This window comes from Pelophylax lessonae (genome assembly GCF_965119305.1).
Source record: "Pelophylax lessonae genome assembly, chromosome: 1".
Taxonomy (NCBI): Eukaryota; Metazoa; Chordata; class Amphibia; order Anura; family Ranidae; genus Pelophylax; species Pelophylax lessonae.
Window position 1 is genome coordinate 50,472,614 of NC_138768.1, and position 23,235 is coordinate 50,495,848.

The window sequence follows — 23,235 nt, forward strand, 5'->3', positions numbered from 1 at the left end:
CCAATGATTGCAGAGTGCCACAGAATTGTACCCCAATGATTGCAGAGTGCCACAGAATTGTACCCCAATGATTGCAGAGTGCCACAGCATTGTACCCCAATGATTGCAGAGTGCCACAGCATTGTACCCCAATGATTGCAGAGTGCCCACAGCATTGTACCCCAATAAATGCAGAGTGCCCACAGCATTGTACCCCAATGATTGCAGAGTGCCACAGCATTGTACCCCAATAAATGCAGAGTGCCCACAGCATTGTACCCCAATAAATGCAGAGTGCCCACAATATTTCCCCCAATAAATGCAGAGTGCCCACAGCATTGTACCCCAATGATTGCAGAGTGCCACAGCATTGTACCCCAATAAATGCAGAGTGAGCACAGCATTGTACCCCAATAAATGCAGAGTGCCACAGCATTGTACCCCAATAAATGAAGAGTGCCCAAAGCATTGTACCCCAATGATTGCAGAGTGCCACAGCATTGTACCCCAATAAATGCAGAGTGCCCACAGCATTGTACCCCAATAAATGCAGATTGCCCACAGCATTGTACCCCAATAAATGCAGAGTGCCCACAGCATTGTACCCCAATAAATGCAGAGTGCCACAGCATTGTACCCCAATAAATGCAGAGTGCCCACAGCATTGTACCCCAATAAATGCAGAGTGCCGACAGCATTGTCCCCCAATCAATGCAGAGCCCAGCGTGCGTGCTCCCTTCAATTTAATGCACTTACCTGGCGGTGGCGGGTTCTTCCCTCCTCAATCCAGTCCGTCCTCTCTGCGGCAGCGGCGGCGGCGGGAAGGTGAGCGGCTTCTCCCTCGTCCTCCGAGTGGTGGTGACGGTGAGGCACCGCCCCCATTGTGACATCAGGGATCGGATGTCCTGGATGATGATTGGTCCAGGCTGGAGACTGGACCAATCACAGCCAGGATATCAGAAAGTGGGGGTGTCCAATCGCAAAGACTTGCGCTCGGGTTACGCCCCCAGAAGGCTGCCGATCGGCGCCTCTTCTGGGACGTAACCACACCCCCCCCCCCCCCCCCTAGCCACCACTTCCATTACAGAGGCCCAATTTTTTTTTTGTAAAACTTTATTTGTTCGCTTTGTCATTTTTTTTTTATTTTTTTTAGGGGTAGGGGGGCGGCGCCCTGGCGCCCCCTATGCACGGGCCGCCACTGGTAGCTGGGCTACTAACGCACCACAACAGATCAGAAAACATACATGAGCAATGCTGCACACCTAAACACGCAATATGTGCACCATGGTGCCAGGGTCGGGTTTATAAGGGGACAAAAGGGGAAACTGCCCCTGGCACCCGTGACAAAAAGGATATAAAACAACATTAAAAAATTATATATAAAATAATAAAAAATAAATATGATTAGATTGTAAGCTCCTTGAGGGCAGGGACTGATGTGAATGTGCAATGTATATGTAAAGTGCTGCATAAATTGACAGCGCTATATAAGAACCTGAAAATAATAATAATATAAAATTTAAAAAAAAAACAAAAAAAAACAACATACTTTCTTTTATTAAATGTATATTTTACCGGCCATCATCTGTAAAACTCTGGACTGGTATGTTGTATTTTATTTTATTTTGTTCATTTTAAAAAATGAATTTTGGCGGCTCAAGAAAACCACACTGAGTGCCGGTTCACACTTATGCGCTTGTACTGCGAATGCGATGCGTTCTAAATAGTCTCCAATCGCATGCATTTACAAAATACATTGAATTCGTGATGGTTGTTCACATCTATGCGTTGCGATCCAGATGCAAATGTGATGCGATGATGAAAAGGGTCTTGTGCGAGTTTACAGCGTTGCGTTGCGAATTTAGTCTCCATAGACATCAATGTAAATCGGTCTGGACTCGCATTATCAGTTCAGATATGTGCAAATTCTTATTTTTTGTTTGATTTTCCCCTCAGCTCCACCCCTCCTGAGCTTAATTAACATAATCAACGCAATCAAATTTTCATTACAATCGCGCTGGTACTATTGAAAAACACAAGGTAAACTCGCATTGCAAGCGCAAGCGCATAGGTGTGAACCGGCACTAAGCACTATGGGTGTGTGTAGTGTAGTGTGGACATGTGTGATCTCATGTTGTGTCATGCATTTTAAAAATGTTTGACTGTCATTGAGAATGTATACCAACTCTGTGTATAAAGGGCCCCTAGAACCTGAAGTGTCCGGGGGCCCGAGGTCTAAATCTGGCATTAAATCATTGCACTCTAGGGGTGATCACAATGAATGGCATGGCAATGCATCGCACACAGAGGTGGTGTGTTGCGGAAACGCATGTTAATGAGGGATTCTGCAACACACAGGTGGGAATGGGTCCTGGGAATTCCATCGGTGGATGGATGTACACTCTACTACTATACCTTTCAAATAAAAAACATCAATTTAGAGCACGAGCAAAAGAGTAAGGGCACATTTACATCTTTGTGTAGCATTAATGTGCGGTATGGTACATGGTAATGTACACATTGTGTTAGGGCAGATCAATTATTTGAATGAAGGCTGCCTTTGGTGCATGCACTATTATCATGGTAGTGCATCACTGTGGCTACAACCCATGTGTTCAGAATGAATGGTGCCACAGTACATAATGCATGTTGTCACTTGTCACACATTATGCAACACAACTGTGTTAACAGTTACAATGTAATATATGACAGATCAGAGTTACAATGTAGCATAGACACAGTTTATTATAGATCAGAGTAACAATGTAGCCTAGGCTAACTGTATGACAGATCAGAGTTATTACAATGTGGTTCTTGCTGTATATTGCAGTCAGTATATAGCAGGAAGTGTCCGGGCCCCCTTAGGTCGCTCTGATCTTAAATCAGTACTTGTATGTACATGTCAGTATGTAGCAGTCAGTATATTGCAGTCAATATATTGTAGTCAGTCAGTATATAGCAGTCAGTATGTAGCTGTCAGTATATTGCAGTCAGTGAATATATAGCAGTCAATATATTGTAGTCAGTCAGTATATAGCAGTCAGTATATTGCAGTCAGTATATTGTAGTCAGTATATTGCAGTCAGTATATTGCAGTCAGTATATTGTAGTCAGTCAGTATATAGCAGTCAGTATATTGCACTCAGTCAGTATATTGCAGTCAGTTAGTCAGTAAGTAGTAGTGAGTATATAGCAGTCAGTCAGTATATAGCAGTGAGTATATAGCAGTGAGTATATTGCAGTCAGTATATAGCAGTCAGTATATAGCAGTGAGTATATAGCAGTGAGTATATTGCAGTGAGTATATTGCAGTGAGTGTATTGCAGTCAGTGTATTGCAGTCAGTATATTGCAGTCAGTATATTGCAGTCAGTATATTGCAGTCAGTATATTGCAGTGAATATATAGCAGCCAGTATATAGCAGTCAGTATATAGCAGTCAGTATATTTCAGTGAGTATATAGCAGTGAGTGAATATATTGCAGTCAGTATATTGCAGTCAGTCAGTACATTGCAGTCAGTATATTGCAGTCAGTCAATCAGTATATAGCAGTGAGTATATAGCAGTTAGTGAGTATATAGCAGTCAGTATATAGCAGTCAATATATAGCAGTCAGTATATTGAAGTGAGTATATAGCAGTCAGTATATTTCAGTCAGTATATAGCAGCCAGTGAATATATAGCAGTCAGTACATAGCAGTCAGTATATTGCAGTCAATATATAACAGTCAGTATATTTCAGTGAATATATAGCAGTCAGTTTATAGCAGTCAATATATAACAGTCAGTATATTTCAGTGAATATATTGCAGTCAGTCAGTATACAGCAGTCAGTATATTGCAGTCAGTATATTGCACTCAGTCAGTATATTGCACTCAGTCAGTATATTGCAGTCAGTCAGTCAGTCAGTATATAGCAGTGAGTATATAGCAGTCAGTGAGTATATAGCAGTCAGTATATTGCAGTCAGTATATAGCAGTCAGTATATAGCGGTCAGTATATTTCAGTCAGTAAATATATAGCAGTCAGTATATAGCAGTCAGTCAGTATATTGCAGTGAATATATAGCAGTCAGTATATAGCAGTCAGTCAGTATATTGCAGTGAATATATAGCAGTCAGTATTTAGCAGTCAATATATTTCAGTGAGTATATAGCAGTCAGTATATTGCAGTGAGGATATAGCAGTCAATCAGTATATAGCAGTCAGTGAGTATATTGCAGTCAGTCAGTATATTGCAGACAATATATTGCAGTTAGTCAGTATATAGCAGTCAGTATATAGCAGTCAGTAAGTATATGGAAGTCAGTATATTGCAGTCAGTCAGTATATAGCAGGCAGTCAGTGAGTATATAGCAGTATATAGCAGGCCTGGCTCCATAGGTCGCTCTGATCCTATATGGGACATTAAAGAGCTTTTAGTAATCTGATCTCTGGGAACTCACAATCACTTTTTTTTTTTTTAAAGCGACAGAGTGTCTAGACACCCACGTGACGGGGCGCGCCACTGCTCAGTGAAGGGAGGAGGGGAGGGGCAGAGAGACACCCGGGAGAGGGGAGGAGACAGCCCGAGGGAGGGGGAGAGACAGCCTGAGAGAGGGGAGGGGGCTGAGAGACAGAGAGGGACAGCTCTGGGGAAGGGGTGAGAGGAAGGTCAGGAGAGCGCAGAGAGAGAGAGGAGACAGAGAGAGAGCAGAGAGACATCAGAGGGAGAGGAGAGAGAGAGAGGCGAAGAGAGAGGAGAAGAGAGAGAGAGGATAAGAGAGAGAGAGAGAGAAGAAGAGAGAGAGGAGAAGAGAGAGAGAGAAGAAGAGAGAGAGGAGAAGAGAGAGAGGAGAAGAGAGAGAGAGAGAGAGAGAGAGGAGAAAGAGAGGAGAGGAGAGATCAGGGAGAGAATAGAGAGCAGGGAGAGAGAAGAAACAGAGAGAGAGGAGAGATACGGGAGAGAGAGGAGAGAGAAGAGAAAGCAGAGAGGCAGAGAGAGAAACAAGCAGAGAGAGAGAAGAGGAGAAAGCAGAGACAGAAGAGAGGGCAGAGAGACTGCTCAGGAGAGAAGAAGGCAGAGAGACTGCTCAGTACAGGACAGGGCAGAGAGACTGCTCAGGAGAGGAGAGGGCAGAGAGACTGCTCAGGAGAGGGCAGAGAGACTGCTCAGGAGAGGAGAGGGCAGAGAGACTGCTCAGGAGAGAGGAGAGGGCAGAGAGACTGCTCAGGAATGGAGAGGGCAGAGAGACTGCTCAAGAGAGGAGAGGGCAGAGAGACTGCTCAGGAGAGGAGAGGGCAGAGAGACTGCTTAGGAGAAGAGAGGGCAGAGAGTATGCTCAGGAGAGGGCAGAGAGACTGCTCAGGAGAGAGGAGAGGACAGAGAGACTGCTCAGGAGAGGAGAGGGCAGAGAGACTTCTCAGGAGAGAGGAGAGGGCAGAGAGACTGCTCAGGAGAGGACAGAGGGACTGCTCAGGAGAGAAGAGAGGGCAGTGAGACTGCTCAGGATATAGGAGAGGGCAGAGAGACTGCTCAGGAGAGAGGAGAGGGCAGAGAGACTGCTCAGGAGAGGAGAGGGCAGAGAGACTGCTCAGGAGAGAGGAGAGGGCAGAGAGACTGCTCAGGAGAGGAGAAGGCAGAGAGACTGCTCAGGAGAGGAGAGGGCAGAGAGACTGCTCAGGAGAGAGGAGAGGGCAGGGAGACTGCTCAGGAGAGGAGAAGGCAGAGAGACTGCTCAGGAGAGGAGTTCACTGATGAGCTGGCTGACATGAGACTGCCTGGGAAGTGCAACCAGACATGCAGTCTCTCCTGGAGAGTTATGCTATATACACAGGGTGGAAATACATAGAGACAGTCAGTGGGAGGACACACAGCCAGTCATTGGAAGTCACAGAGAGTGTCTATGAAAAGACAGAGAGGGCAGCCAAAGACACTGCAAAGGGCAGACACCAGAGCAAACAGCCTGCCATAGAAAAGAGACACGAAGACTGGCAGAGTGGGCAAAGCCTGGCGAGTGGCACATGTGGCCAAGGCACACCATAGAAGTGGAAGATATAGAGGGAGTAGAATGGTGCAGAGGGCATAGTGACTGGTAGAGAAATCAGAGAAAGGGAAAAGACTAAGACAGATAGTAATAGGGAACCCAACAAGAGGCTGGCATGAATAGGCTGGTACACAAAGATGGCATAGCCTGGCCCACGTAGGCATGCTGGTATAGTGTGGGGGAAGTGTAAAGCTTGGCATAGACAGGCAGGCATGCTGGTAAAATGTGAAAAAGGGGAGGAGAGGGGTAAATAGCCTGGCACAGATAAGCACGCATGCTGGTATAGTGTGGAGGAAGTGTATAGACTGGCATAGATAAGCAGGCATGCCGGTATAGTTTGGGGGAAATGTATAGCCTGGCACAGATAAGCAGGCATGCTGGTATAGTATGGAGGAAATATCTAGCCTGGCACAGATTAGCAGGCATGTTGGTATAGTGTGGAGGAAGTGTATAGACTGGCATAGATAAGCAGGCATGCTGGTAAAGTATGGGGTAAAAATGAATAGCCTGGCACAGATAAGCAGGCATGCTGGTATAGTATGGGGTAAAAATGAATAGCCTGGCACAGGTAAGCAGGAATTCTGGTATAGTATGGGGGAAATGTATAGCCTGGCACAGATAAGCAGGCATGCCGGTATAGTATGGGAGAAATGTATAGCCTGGCACAGATAAGCAGGCATGCCGGTATAGTATGGGAGAAATGTATAGCCTGGCACAGATAAGCAGGCATGCTGGTATTGTATAGGGAAATATCTAGCCTGGCACAGATAAGCAGGTATGCTGGTATAGTATGGGGAAATATCTAGCCTGGCACAGATAAGCAGGCATGCTGGTATAGTATGGGGAAATATCTAGCCTGGCACAGATAAGCAGGCATGCTGGTATAGTATGGGGAAATATCTAGCCTGGCACAGATAAGCAGGCATGCTGGTATAGTATGGGGAAATATCTAGCCTGGCACAGATAAGCAGGTATTATTTGCTAGTATAGTATTGGGAAAATGTATAGCCTGAGCCTGGCACAGATAAGCAGGCATGCTGGTATATTATGGAGAAATATCTAGCCTGGCACAGATAAGCAGGCATGCTGGTAAAGTATAGGGGAAATGTATAGACTGAACCTGGCACAGATAAGCAGGCATGCTGGTATATTATGGGGAAATATCTAGCCTGGCACAGATAAGCAGGCATGCTGGTATATTATGGGGAAATATCTAGCCTGGCACAGATAAGCAGGCATGCTGGTAAAGTATAGGGGAAATGTATAGACCTAACCTGGCACAGATAAGCAGGCATGCTGGTATATTATGGGGAAATATCTAGCCTGGCACAGATAAGACGGCATGCTTTTTATCTCAATAACAGGGCCCTCTACCCTACTAACTGTTGAATTGTATGGCAATGGTACTGTCTCACTTTATAATGTAAAGTGCTGCGCAAACTGTTGGCGCTATATAATATCTGTATAATAATAAATTGGTATTGCAAAAAAGTAATCAAGATCCTACAAAAAGACAGACAGGAAAGAGGATATAGGATGGCATATTCAGGCACATGTGATGAAGACAGGCTGGTGGAGACAGGGCAAAGGCTGACACAGACAAATATACAGGACTCAGCTTACCCTGGCACATATTGAACAGAGAGACAAAAGGCAAAGACTGGCACAGGTGGAAAAGACAAATAAAGATAAATAAATAGATAAATAAAGTGCAATCTTGCTAAAGGAAAGCATAGGCAGGAGGAGGTCAGCTGGTATACAGTACATACTACAGAGACTGGCATGTGTGGCAGAGTCAGCTGGTATACAGTACATACTACAGAGACTGACATGTGTGGCAGAGTCAGCTGGTATACACAGAAGAAAGGTATACGCAGATTGGCATATGTGACAAAATCAGCTGGTACAGACAGAAGAGAGGATTACAATGGCAGGACAAGGGTGGCATAGACAGGGTAATGGGGGTTTATTTACTAAAGCTGCAGAGAGAAAAATCAGGCTCACTTCTACATAGAAACCAATCAGCTTCCAGGCTTTATTGCCAAAGCTTAATTGTACAAGCTGAGGTTAGAAGCTGATTGGTTTATATGCAGAAGTGAGTCTGATTTTACACTCTCCAGCTTTAGTAAATAACCTCCATGGTGACACAGACAGGGTAAAAGGACCATGTATACACAGACAGGGAAAGGGACATATATAATGACACAGACAGGGTAAGGGATATATAGGGACACAGACAGGGTAAGGGACATATATAATGACACAGACAGGGTAAGGGACATATAATGACACAGACAGGGTAAGGGACATATAGGGACACAGACAGGGTAAGGGACATATAATGACACAGACAGGGTAAGGGACATATAGGGACACAGACAGGGTAAGGGACATATAATGACACAGACAGGGTAAGGGACATATAATGACACAGACAGGGTAGGGGACATATGTAGGGACACAGACAGGGTAAGGGATATATAGGGACACAGACAGGGTAAGGGACATATATAATGACACAGAGTAAGGGACACATATAATGACACAGACAGAGTAAGGGACATATAATGACACAGACAGGGTAAGGAACATATATAATGACACAGACAGGGTAAGGGACATATAATGACAGACAGGGTAAGGGACATATAATGACAGACAGGGTAAGGGACATATAATGACACAGACAGGGTAAGGGATATATAGGGACACAGACAGGGTAAGGGACATATATAATGACACAGACAGGGTAAGGGACATATATAGTGACACAGACAGGGTAAGGGACATATAATGACACAGACAGGGTAAGGGACATATATAATGACACAGACAGGGTAAGGGACATATAATGACACAGACAGGGTAAGGGACATATATAATGACACAGAGTAAGGGACACATATAATGACACAGACAGAGTAAGGGACACATATAATGACACAGACAGAGTAAGGGACATATAATGACACAGACAGGGTAAGGGACATATAATGACACAGACAGGGTAAGGGACATATAATGACAGACAGGGTAAGGGACATATAATGACACAGACAGGGTAAGGGATATATAGGGACACAGACAGGGTAAGGGACATATATAATGACACAGACAGGGTAAGGGACATATATAATGACACAGACAGGGTAAGGGACATATAATGACACAGACAGGGTAAGGGACATATAATGACACAGACAGGGTAAGGGACATATAGGGACACAGACAGGGTAAGGGACATATATAATGACACAGAGTAAGGGACACATATAATGACACAGACAGAGTAAGGGACATATAATGACACAGACAGGGTAAGGGACATATAATGACACAGACAGGGTAAGGGACATATAATGACAGACAGGGTAAGGGACATATAATGACACAGTCAGGGTAAGGGACATATATAATGACACCAGACAGGGTAAGGGACATATAGTGACACAGACAGGGTAAGGGACATATATAATGACACAGACAGGGTAAGGGACATATAGTGACACAGACAGGGTAAGGGACATATATAATGACACAGACAGGGTAAGGGACATATAATGACACAGACAGGGTAAGGGACACATATAATGACACAGACAGGGTAAGGGACATATAGTGACACAGACAGGGTAAGGGACATATAGGGACACAGACAGGGTAAGGGACATATATAATGACACAGACAGGGTAAGGGACATATATAATGACACAGACAGGGTAAGGGACATATAATGACACAGACAGGGTAAGGGACACATATAATGACACAGACAGGGTAAGGGACATATAGTGACACAGACAGGGTAAGGGACATATAGGGACACAGACAGGGTAAGGGACACATATAATGACACAGACAGGGTAAGGGACATATAGTGACACAGACAGGGTAAGGGACATACGTTGCAGCACAGGCAGAGTAAAGGGATACATAGTGACACAGACATAGATAAAGACAGGATAAGGACATGTAGTGACACAATCCAGGTTAGGAGATGAAGTGACACAGGCAGAGTAAGGACATATAATGACACCAATTAAAGTGATACATTGTGACACAGACAGGATAAAGGACAAGTATAATGGCACAGACAGGGCAGGTGATATATAATGACACTGGCAGGGTAAAGAGATTTATAGGCACACAGTCCCGGTATAAGGGACCCATTCTCGTTAATAGTCCCGGTATAAGGGACCCAGTCCCGGTAGAGGACCTATAATGAGACAGTCCCGGTATAAGGGACCCAGTCCCGGTCATAGTCCCGGTAATGAGCTCCATATAATGGAACAGACAGGAAGCGAAGTGACAGTCAGGTAAAGTGACAGTGTGTAGCGCCTCTCAGTCCCCGCCCCCTGTCTCCCAGCTCCGCCCTCCATTTCCATCACACAGCAGACGGTCCGCCCGCCGGTCTGGGGGGGGGGTTGGAGGAGGAGGGGGGAGGCAGGCTGGCTGGCTGCAGGCAGAGCCGCTTTATTTCCCTGCTCTTCTCCTCCCGGACAGGCGGATGGAGGTTGTCGTGGATTAGGAGAGGAAGAAGCGGAGGACAGAGTTCGCTCCCCGCCCGGATATTATTATTATTATTATTATTCTTCTTCTATTGATTGTTGGCCCGCACTCCCCTGGACCCCCCCCTATCTCTCTCCCGGCACCGTGCATGGTCGGATGGTGTAGCCGGTTGTCGGATGGTGTAGCCGGGTGTCGGGGGAGTTGTGTGATCGCAGCCCTGGCATGCGGTGCCGCCGTCGGCCGATCTGATCGGATCTGTACCCCCCAGTTGTCCCCAGGGATCCCCTCTCCCCATAAAGACTGGCGCATGTTCCAGGGCGGCTTGGCTTGTCGGACCCCCGGTGCCCCCCGGGCTGTTGCTGCTGCTTGTCTCTGGCCGGCCTCGGATCCAGGCTCCTTCATGATTTGCGGGCGTCATGCACGTTCTTTAGCCGGGAAGCTCTGCTGTCGTCCCGCATGTTCAGGACCAAACGATCGGTGCTCGTCCGGCGACTCTGGAGGAGCCGAGCACCCGGAGAAACGGGGGAAGGAACCGGGGAAGGAGGAGGAGGGGAGAGCCGGGCACCGGCGCATGGGGGTTGCTGTATGGGCAAGACGGGCAAGGGGCCCCGGGGGGCTCCGCTGGGCTCCGACGCCGAACTGAAGGCGATCACCCACTCCGTGCTGAAGAGGCTGAAGGAGCGGCAGCTGGAGGGATTACTGCAGGCGGTGGAGTCCCGGGGAGGGACCCGGAGCCCCTGCCTGCTGCTACCCGCCGCCAAGCTGGACTCCCGGCTCTGCCAGCAGCCCTTCTCCCTTCCCCTACTCATCGCCAAGGTCTTCCGGTGGCCCGAAATCCGCCACTCCGCCGACCTCAAGAGACTCAGCTGCTGCGACTCCTACGGCAAGAACAACCCGGAGCTCGTCTGCTGCAACCCGCATCACCTCAGCCGGCTCTGCGAGCTAGGTACGGGGGGAACCGGGGGGGGACCGGGGAGGGGGACACCCCAAAATATCACTCTGCACCCCAACATTCCTATCACTGCAACCCGCATCACCTCAGCCGGCTCTGCGAGCTAGGTACGGGGGGACCCCAACATGTCACACTGCACCCCAATATATCACTCTATACCCCAACATTCCTATCACTGCAACCCGCACCACCTCAGCCGGCTCTGCGAGCTAGGTACGGGGGGGACTGGGAGGGGGACCGGGGAGACACCCCAAAATATCACTCTGCACCCCAACATTCCTATCACTGCAACCCGCATCACCTCAGCCGGCTCTGCGAGCTAGGTACGGGGGGGACCGGGGGGGGACCCCAACATGTCACACTGCACCCCAATATATCACTCTATACCCCAACTTATCACTCTGCACCCCAACATTCCTATCAATGCAACCCGCACCACCTCAGCCGGCTCTGCGAGCTAGGTACGGGGGGACTGGGGGGGGTACCGGGGAGGGGGCACCCCAACTTATCACTCTGCACCCCAACATTCCCATCACCTCAGCCGAATCTGCGAGCTAGGTACGGGGGGACCGGGGGGAGGAGGACACCTCAAAATATCACTGCACCCCAACATTCCTATCACTGCAACCCGCATCACCTCAGCCGGCTCTGCGAGCTAGGTACGGGGGGGGACCGGGGGAGGGGGGCACCCCAACATGTCACACTGTACCCCAATATATCACTCTGTACCCCGACATTCCTATCACTGCAACCCGCATCACCTCAGCCGTCTCTGCGAGCTAGGACCGGGGGGAGGGGGGCACCCCAACTTATCACTCTGCACCCCAACATTTCTATCTCTGCACCCCAACATTTCTATCTCTGCACCCCAACATTTCTATCTCTGCACCCCAACATTCCTATCTCTGCAACCCGCATCACATCAGCCGGCTCTGCGAGCTAGGTACAGGGGACCGGTGGGTACCGGGGAGGGGGGACACCCCAACATACTACTCTGCACCCCAACATTCCCATCACTGCAACCCCATCACCTCAGCCGAGTCTGCGAGCTAGGTACGGGGGGCACCCCAAAATATCACTCTGCACCCCAAAATATCACTCTGCACCCCAACATTCCTATCTCTGCACCCCGCACCACCTCAGCCGCCTCTGCGAGCTAGGTACGGGGGGACCGGGGGAGGGGGGCACCCCAACATATAACTCTGCAACCCGCACCACCTCAGCCGGCTCTGCGAGCTAGGTACGGGAGCACCCCCAACATATCACTCTGCACCCCAAAATTCATATCACTGCAACCCGACATCTGTCTACTTCCCTTCTCCTGCCATACACTCTGCATCCCGACAATTGTTTATCTGAACCCGACAATTCTCTGCTTCCCTGCTCCTGCCTTTCACTCTGCATCCCGACATTTGTAATTATGCCCCCCCCCCAAAATCTATGCCCCCAAAAATCTATCTACTTCTCTCCTCCTGCCCTACACTCTGCACCCCGACATCTGGATCTGATTTCCTCCCCCCTATACAATGTGTCCTGTCCTACACTCTGCTCCCCAACATTTGTATGTCTGCATCCCCACATCTGTCTGCTTCCCTTTATTAACCTGTCCTGTCATAGAATCAGCACCCCAACATTTGTCTGAACCCCCCACCCCGTGTCCTTCTATAGACTGAACCTCAACATCTGGATCTGTCTCCTCCGGTCATTAACTCAGCACCCCAGCATCTGTATATCTGCTCCCCCCAATAAGTGTCTTATAGACTGCACTTCTGGATCTATTGGCGCTTTTCCACTGCATGGAACCGTACCGGTTCGGCACCCTTTTGTGCTTTTCCACTGCTGGTACCGCATGGTATAGGGTCGGAACGGTTCGGTACGGTACGGTATAGGTTTGCTTTTCCACTGCATGGAACCGAACGGTACGGTACGGTACGGCCCTGAAAAAACAGTACCTACTCGATTGTGGTTCCAACAGGTACCAAACTGGTACCATATCCCACAATCCTTTGCATGCAGTCACTACTAGCCACTGATTGGTCAGAGAATCCCACCCGCCCCGTTGTTATCCCACCCACTTAACTTTAGTACTGCTTTAGTGGAAAAGCAAACCTATACCGTACCGTACCGAACCGTTCCGACCCTATACCATGCGGTACCAGTAGTGGAAAAGCAAACCAGGCCAAGCAGGGCCGAGTAGAGCCGAGCCGGTACTAGCCGGTACTTGCAGTGGAAAAGTGCCATATATGGCCACCACCCCGGCACCCCCATTACAGGCTCTGCAGTATAACATCTGTCTGCCCTATACAATGTGTCCTTATATTGCTTCTGAACCCCAGTATACAATGTGTCATTATATAGGCCCTGCACCCCAACATCCGTCTGTCACCCAGTATAAAATGTCATTATATAGGCTCTACACCCCAACATCTGTCCAATACTCTTACTCGAACATCTGTCCCCAAGTATACCAGGTACTTTTTATATGCTCTGCACCCCAAAGTGTGCTCCATGTCCCCCACCACAATAACCCCATAGTAGGACGGAGATGGCAGTGCCAAGACAGTCCTCTGTGCCCTGTCATCCATAGATCCCCCCCCAATATACTGTGTGTCCACTACACATTCTCTGCACCCCTAAAATGCGGTGCGCCCTCAGTTATCTGTAGATTTCTATATACCCTGTACCCCCAAAGAGACCCTGTTATACACTTTACCCCTCAAATTCACCAAAGCCCCATTCATATGCTCTGAATAATGAACTGCCTATCCAGATATATGCAGTGTGACCCCCTTAATATACCAAATTCCCGTTTATATGCAATACCCCCAAATGTTGTTTTACCTGGAAATGTACTGTGTGCCCACAATCATACTGCCATTTCTATGCCATGGAAACCCCTCAATAAGTGCCACAATACTTAAGTAACCCCCCCATCTCCATACTAGACAGTGTCATCCCAACTGTCCCCAACCCATAGACCATTTGTACCCCAAATGCTGATGTAATTTGGGAACCTGAAGTACTATAAACTCCAAAATGACATAGTGACACCACTATGTACAAAGCCCCCCAGGACAGAACCCTTTGCCTCTCTGTGCTGTAGAGATCTATCTATATTATTATATTGCGTTCAAACTTCAACCCATGTACTCCATCCTCTATCTCTAGAATGGTTTTCTATGGACTGTACCCCTAAAATGTATGTGACAAACATATTAGAGCGATGTAAGGTTCACCTCATGCCTGAATTTTCTCCATCCTCAATCTCTAGAATGGTTCTCTATGAACTGCACCCCAATAATATATGTTCTAACCATATTATATCGGTTCAACGTTCACCCCATGCCTGACTCTTCTCCATCCTTAATCTCTAGAATGGTTCTCAATGGACTGTACCCCTATAATATATGGTATAACCATATTATATCTCTGTAAGGTTCACCCCATGCCTGACACTTCTCCATCCTCTCTCTCTAACTGTTCTATATGGACTGCACCCCATAACCATATTCTGTCTGTTCAAGCTTCACCCCATGTCTGACTCTTCTCCATGTATATGGTTCTCTATGAATTGTACCCCTATAATGTGCAACGTTAACCCCATGTTTGTGTGTTCTCCATCCTCCATCTTCCCCATGGACTGTACCCCAATAATGTATGTTGAGCACTCATTCTTTAATCTCTGTGCAGTTTAAAAGCCAATAGGTCTATTGCTGTGATATGTTTCAGCCCCCCACTGCCTTCTATTATTTTGTCTTTCTGGTTACCCTTGCCCCTTGATCCTTTCTGTGGGTAGATGCCAGGATGGCTCCATGTCTCTGTTGGCATTGCTTGGGTTGGCTTATGGGTGGCTGGCAAAAGAGTTTAGTGACATGTGAACTGTTGCCCAGATGTTCATGTAATGGCAGTACTGGAGCCTCTGAGTCTCCCTCTGATTATCTTGCTCCATGTCTAGAGATTGTTAGCAGAATATAATGGTGCTTTTACAGGCATGTGTTAACTCTACAGGTCCCATTAGCTAACTTCCCTGTTTTATGAGCCTGTGGTATTTATTGGAGGAGCAGTGTGTTAAGCCTTTGCTAGTCACCCAGGACTTTTAGAGGGACTCTTGTCAACTCCTCAGACGCCCTGAGATGTGATAGCCCAGCCAGGGCTGGTGACATGCCTAAAAAAAAAAAAAAAAAGCCACTCTTCAGGGTTACAGCTGGCTCCTAGCTAAACATAAAATCCAACAACAATTAAAACATATTATAAGTTTGTATCACCCGACAATTGCATTCATTGCATCAACCTCATCACTGCTGTCAGATGACTCAAAGAAGTGTCACCAGTGGCAGACTGCAAAGAGTTAATGACTCCATTGTCCTCCTTTGCTTTGGGTTTTTACTTTGTCACTTGGCTCTTTCTTTCATGACACATTTGCATTAAATGCCTTTGTGTTTATCTGGCCCTCCTTTTTAAACGGGCTAGTTAGTTTCCAGGCTGCAATGAAGTTGGATTGTCTGAAAGTTTTTATTTTTGCATCCAATGCTGCAGGGGCAACTTTGAAGGGGAAAAAAGAGGTATCTGGTGTTTGCAAGCAAACCAAAAAATATATATTTACCAAAAAAAAAAAAAAAACTAAAAGCATAGCTACAGTAGAATGCAATGCAAAACATTAAATTAAAATATATACTTAATCAATTAACGATTTAAAGCAAAATGTTGGCATCAGAGTGCAATGCACAAATAGTGCTAATAATAAATGGGAGGGAAATGGATAAAATAAAAATGTAGGGCACAGTTGCAACAGAGTGCATAACAGAATAATGTGTATGTATGTGTATGTATGCATGTATGTATGTGTGTGTAAGTATATACATATTAGTGTGTGTGTATGCATGAGTGTGTGTATATATATATATATGTGTGTGTGTATATGTGTGTATATATATATATATATATATATATATATATATATATATATATAATTTTTTTTATTATTTATATATGTGTGTGTATATATATATATATATATATATATATATATATATATATAAATAATATAATATAATATAATATAATTTTTTTTTATTTATAGTGTGTGTGTATATATATATATATATATATATACATACATACATACATACATACATACATACATACATACATACACACATATATATATATATATATATAATGTGTGTGTGTATATATATATATATACATATATATAGTGTGTGTATGTATTATTTTAAAGCAAAATTTCACAAGTGCAATGCAAAAAAAAAACCCGTAAAAAATAATTTAAAGAAAAATCTAAGAGCTAAAAAAAAAGCAAATATTTACTAATATTTTTTAAAGCAAAATAATTAAGGCAAAGTTGCAAAAGAGTGTAGAGCAATGAAAAAACAAAAATATTTAAAGCAGAAATAAAAAATAGAGCAAAGGTGCAGTGGAATGAAAATAAATAAAAAAAAAAGTGTATTTAAAGTAAAAAAAAAAAAAAAATATATATATATATATATATATATATATATATATATATATATATATATATATATATATAAAATAAAGTTGCAGTAGAGTGCAATGCATAAAAAAAGGCAAGTTTTGTGAAGTGGGGGCCTTTGTAATGTCAGGGCAGGGTGGTCAGTGTGTGTGTCTGTGAAATGTGGAACTGGTTGAGTTTTATCAGGCTGTGCTGGCTTGCAGCAGACTCCGATCCCTGATCAGACAGCCAGAGGAGTTGATAGCAGGGAGCCTGGCGCCAGCTGTCCCTCTTTTGTTTATCAGACTGCTTAGTATCAAGGCAGTCGCCGCCCGCTGCCCCCTACTTCCAACCCCCAGAGCTTACACAAACAGTTTAGCTAAAAGAATGCCGCCTGCTGTTATCACAAGTCTCTATCTCTTTTTTTTTTTTTTTCCTCTCTCTTTTTTTTTTTTTTTCTCATGGCTTTTTCTTTATTTTCTCTTTTGCAGAGTCCCCCCCACCTCCCTACTCCAGATACCCAATGGATATTCTCAAAACTTCTGGTGAGTTCTTCAAACTTTTTTTTTTTTTTTTGCACTCCTTGAGTAAAAGTATCCTGCCCTGCTTCTGATCTGTGTCACACTGACAGCTCCCAGGACAGCCAATCTCTTCTAGCATGGGGAGCTCTGGACATCATGCATTTTCTCTGTGAGTTTATGGTTACATTGGATTGAAGTCATGTGTTTTATGTATTGCTTATGTCTTATTTGGTTTGATCTCGTTTTTAACTTATAACGTTTATCTCATAGACTTTTTTTTTTTTTTTTTCTTTTTTTTCTTTTTTTTTTTTTTTTCTTTAGGGGGTTCTATTTTATGGACATTTTGCAATCTACTATTTAATGCACATGCTAATGTTAGATTGCTTCCTATATAATATAAACGTTGTGATTTTTGACTTGAGCTGCAAGAGAGATTTTCTATTCTTTTATAGAGCTTTTATGCTTCTGAGTTTGGATACACATGATTGGAGATGGGATTTTGGTTTGATCTCATGCAGTGTTGGTGAACTTTGTTTTTGTTTTGGAGTTTTGTATTATTTTCTACATATATTTATGTTAGATTGTTTTGCGTTTTTATACAAATCTTTTATGTTTAGAGACAGGGATTTGGCTTTGATATGATGGAGTATTGATGGGTTGGGGTGTTGTAATATGTCATGGACATGTCTGTAGTTGCTGGGTATAAAACAAATGGCTTATGTGGACATTTGATTTGATATGATAAAGTATTGATTAATTATATGTTTTCTATAGGTTCTTGTATTAGGTCTACTAAAGTTTTTTTTTATTATGTTTATATCTGTGATTTGGATTATATGATGAAGTATTGATTATATGTTCTGTATGGGGTGTTGTACTATGTCATGGACATGTCTACACATTTTATTATGTTTATATCTGTGATTTGGTTTGATATGAGGGATGGATTTATTCTTTGTTGTGTTATGTCATAGACATGTCTATAAACCTTTTATGTATTGGATATGGGATTTGGTTTGATGTGATGGGGGTATTGATTCATTGTGAGTTTTGTATGGGGTGTTGTATTATGTCATGACATAGACCTGTATATATTAGATCGCTGGGTAAAATGCAAATTTTGGCTTGATGGAGTATAGATTATTTCTATGTTTTGGTTTCTGGTGTTGTATTATATCATAGCAATCTAGTATAGACATGTCTATGTGCAGCACAAAAGTTTTATGTATAGGTCTGTGATTTGGCCTGATATGATTATTGATTAGTTCTATGTTTGGTGTGTTTATATCATAGACATACCTTTTTATTAAATTGCTATGTGCAATACAAACATATATGTATAGATCTGTGAATGGGCCCTATATGATGGAGTATTGATTAATTCCATGTTTGGTTTGGAGTGTTGTATTATATCATACATGTCTATATTCGATTGCTTGGTATAGTATAAAAGTTGTATAGATCTGTGATTTGGCCTGATATGACCGAGTATTGATTAGTTCTATGTTTGGTTTGGAGTGTTGTATTATTGCATAGACATGTCTATATTCAATTTATGGGTATTATATGACATTTGTATGTATAGATCTGTGATTTGGCCTGATATGAGGGAGTATTGATTAGTTCTATGTTTGGTGTGTTTTATTATATCATAGACTTTTTTTTATTTATTTTTTTTATTATTAGATTGCTATGTGCAATACAAACGTTGTTTGTATAGATCTGTGATTGGGCCCTATATGATGGAGTATTGATTAGTTATATGTTTGGTTTGGGGTGTTGTTGTATTATGTCATAGGCATGTCTATATTTGATTTTTGGGTATAGTTGTACTTATAGATCTGTGATTGGGCCCTATATGATGCAGTATTGATTAGTTATATTTTGTTTTATGTTTAGTTTGAGGTGTTGTATTACGTCATAGGCATGTCTTTATTTGATTTTTGGGTATAGATATTTGATTTGGCCTGATATGGAGTATTGATCTATGTTTTTTTTATTGTCGGTTTTGTATCCTTTCATAGATATCTATCTACATTAGCTTGTTCTTCATATGAATGCAAATATTTCAATGCTAGTCTATCAGCCTTTTCTTCTAATTTAATGCTTGCACAAGTGTTTTGCCTTCATCTAATGTGTTCATTTGATGTAATGTATCTTTTTTTTTTTAGTTTTACATTGGATACTTTTTGGCTTGATCCTTGACATTCTATGTGTCTTTTTAGTTCTTGTGTTTTTAACTGCATCTGTACTCATAAGTGGGGATGTTGAGTTCGTTCGGACATTGGTGCTTTTTCCAGTTAGTGGGCTCATTTGATTAGTGTCTGACAGCTACAAATCAGAATATATTCCCTGATGTGACTTTTGGGAGAGTGACATTTGATTGGTTCAGTTGGCACACCTGGGATCTCTGCCTGATTACCTAAGCCCTTTGATATTTTTTATTTTTTTTTTTGCAGTTTTTGGTCATTTTTGTGATCCTTGCTAGCACATGTGGCACTCTAGTATCGAAAATGCGCAGTATGGAGTTTTGGATGCTATCAGAAATGTGGGGCTAGTGGCTCGATTAAAAGCTTTTTTGTTAGCAATGAACTTGTTAAATCTACTTTTGGCACTCCTGTTGCTTTTAATGAACGGGCTGCCCGCCAGAGCAAAAGCCCATTTTCAGCTGGCACCGGCGCAATTGAGTCGCCTTTCTGAACCTGGCTGGCATTTTGCTCACCTTTTAGCTAGATAAATAGGACTGACTTTGTGGAGGAAACAAATAAGGTCTGGAGATGTATGATTTGGGGTACAGGTTGGAGAGCATCTAATTGCCCCATTTGTCACTTGGCAAATAGGGTTATGTGAAATCCAGCCCTTTTTTTTTTTTTTTTTTTTTTTTCAGCTTTTTTTATTACTTTTTTTTTTTTTTCCCCCCCATTGAATTTCTCCACCTGTTGCCTCAGTAACAAGAGATTTCACGTTTTGCTGGAAGCAATGTTTTTTTTTTTTTTTTTTTAAGTAACTTTAAATGAGCCAATCAAAAATTATTTTTCCTTAGCCTAAGTCCACTGACCTGCCAAATGGCACTAGCTGGTTGGTTGTTACAGCTTATTACTAGCCCTGCACTATTTTATACCAATCAGTATCCTCATTAACTTGATGATCCCTATACTGCAAGCTGCTGAACTACAAGAACCAGCAAACGCTAGGCATTCTGGGATTAGTAGTTCTTTTTAAATGATCAGTTGCTTACACATGCCGTAGGTTTCAATGCTATGCATCCGATTTAGTACTGTATACTTTGAAACCTATAATATGTCTCAATGTATTCTTGCTGTCATCCTCCAGCTGTAATTTTTGTGTTCTGGTTGCTGTAGGTTAGGATTTAATATTTTTGATGTGTCATGAACTGACCCACATATGGGATTGATGAATGATAATTTAACGGATCCTAAAGGGGAGCTCATCAGAAACCGTGCAGTGGCTTATGGGTAATGATCCACATTCATTACGTTAAAGGGGCTTTTTGTGTTCCTGACTTTCGCAGCGGAAGTAAAGACGACTGTCAGCAGTTGGTGATGAGAAATCATTTCCCTTTTTCATTTTGGCATAGGGATCATGATATATTCATTAACAATGTAGACCTTGCAGCATCAATTGGCAGCTTTGTGGAGAGGGGGGGGGGGGCTTTACTCCTATGAGTAGGGGGAAGCATTAAAGGTGTCAGAAAAGACGGGAAAAGAATGAAACGACCAAGTGATGAGTAAGAAAACAGGATTGCAATGCAGCATTACCATCCAATTTTGCCCTTTTGGAGTCCTCATTATGGGTTAGTAAGAAGACTGTTCCTTAAAGGACATCTAAATTCAAGAACAGCTGATTCATGTATATCAGATTTCTGGTCTTTAGATGTGGTGGCTGCATTTTTTTTTCTTTTCAGGCCCTTTTTTTTCCTTTTCATTTTCACCTGGTGATCCTACCAGTAAAACCCTTGCTGTCCTAGTGTGACCAACCATACTTCATCCATGGAGGGGCAGCGTTGTCACCAGGATTAGAGAATACCCCCCTCCTTTTCTCCATAACCTAGGAGTAGTCCACAGAGAGTGCTGGGAACACTAATAACCGATAACTGATCTGGCAGGATCAACAGATATGTTTAAGACTAAAGCCTCGTACACACGCACCGATTGTTGGCCGACCGATCGGCCGTCTTTTGTCCAGTGTTGTTGTGTTGGTTGAAATGTGCTCTAGACTTGCACTGGACTTTTGTTGGCCAACAAAAACCAACTTCAGAAGTGATGTCATGTGCTGGTTTACTTTCCGTGTGTTTTTTCCTCTCTGAGCATGCCCAGTCTTGCTCATCTGATTTTCGTCTGCCGAAATCTGTACTGACTGACGAACAATCGGCCGTTCTGTTGACGGCCAACAAAAATTTTATAGCCTGAACACCAGATTTTGTTCGGCCGAAAAGTCGCAGTCGGTTGTCGGAAGCATCATACTAACAAGCCGATAATCGGCCGATCGGACGGTGGCCGAAAATTCCCGGCCAACAATCGGTGTGTGTGTACAAGGCTTTATTGCATAGATATAACTAAACGCTTTCAGTGGTATATTTAACAGGCGCAAATAATAGAAGGTCATAATAGAAGGTCATTGTTGGGGTTTATATACCCTTTAAGTTATTAGTGGACTTTTGTTATGCAAATAGTGATGTATAACAGTAACCAATAGGAGCCCAGCAGGATTTAGAATACTGTACTCATATTAGTGTAAGATGGATTCTGATTGGATGTGAAGGGTGACTGCCTGTTGCTTTCATCCTTGCTGTGCCCCGGAGCAATGTAGAAATAGATGACATCTGTTGGCATCTCATGCCCAATGACTGGTTCTGATTGTCGGCTACAGAATCTTGAGGTAGAAAGAATCTTGGGTAAATGGCTTTCAGCGCTGAGCTTCTGTCTGGTCCCACGCTCCCCGCAGGAGTTTTATGCTCTCGTGCAGAAGAGAAATTTTGGAATTTTTCTTTTTTGGGCAAGCGGTGCAGTGTGTTCCTTCTGTTTATTTTGTGTTTCTAGGTGAGAAACAGGAACGCAGTTCTGTAATGGAACACTGTGAAGTCATAACCAGTTTAACAAGAGAGTGCAATCGCCTTCTTTTTTTCCTTACTGATAAAAAGAAATAAAAATGGCTCATGGGATGGGGCAGGCTATTGGTTATAGCACAAACCAATGGCGACCACCTCGACCTAGAACTGGCCTTTGCAGCAAGGAGCACTGGCTGGTTGGTAAGTGAGCTGGAATTTTTTCTTTGTAGTTTTTTTATCCTGGTTATAGCAGCTCGAAAGATTGGTAAACTATAGACTGATGTTTTGTAGAAAAGCATGGACATTTCCAAAAACACTGCTGTTTTTGGGTTGAGAACAATGGATGCTGTGCTGATACATCCATAGACTTGGTTGACAGCCATTAGTCAAGATGCACCATTTTCATCCAAGGAGATTTTGGGTGGCCTGAGGAATAAAGCCACTGCAATTGTATAATGATGCTTTTCACTGTTTGTGATAGTTGCTTCAGCACCTTTTCCAGTGAAAACATATCATTCATGGGTAGCGATGTGTCAAGTGACTCACACGATTCATGCAAATGTTTAATTCACTTGAATAGATGCATGCAAATTTGTGCATTGTGCAAATGTGGCCATGAAAATTTATGAATCACAACTGCTGGTGTTTCTGAATTGTATAATTCTTCTGAGATTTAAAAAGTTGATGGGTGCCAATTCAGGTGATTTG

The 23,235-nt window shown here is 43.7% G+C and overlaps 1 protein-coding gene across 3 annotated transcripts in view; it reads left to right on the forward strand.

The window, feature by feature from the left end:
* Positions 1-10,660: 10,660 nt before the first annotated feature.
* SMAD7 (SMAD family member 7) overlaps positions 10,661-23,235 on the forward strand; it is a 54,829-nt gene continuing 42,254 nt past the window's right edge. Inside the window, exons 1-2 of one of the 3 annotated variants that reach the window (XM_082269173.1) lie at positions 10,661-11,462; positions 17,430-17,483. In XM_082269173.1, coding sequence (XP_082125299.1) covers positions 10,973-11,462; positions 17,430-17,483 — 544 coding nt within the window. In that variant the 5' untranslated portion in view covers positions 10,661-10,972. Of the gene's footprint in view, positions 11,463-12,676; positions 12,709-17,429; positions 17,484-17,568; positions 17,629-23,235 lie in introns of those variants that run through there. The other 2 variants (XM_082269174.1, XM_082269175.1) reach the window with 2 other exon arrangements.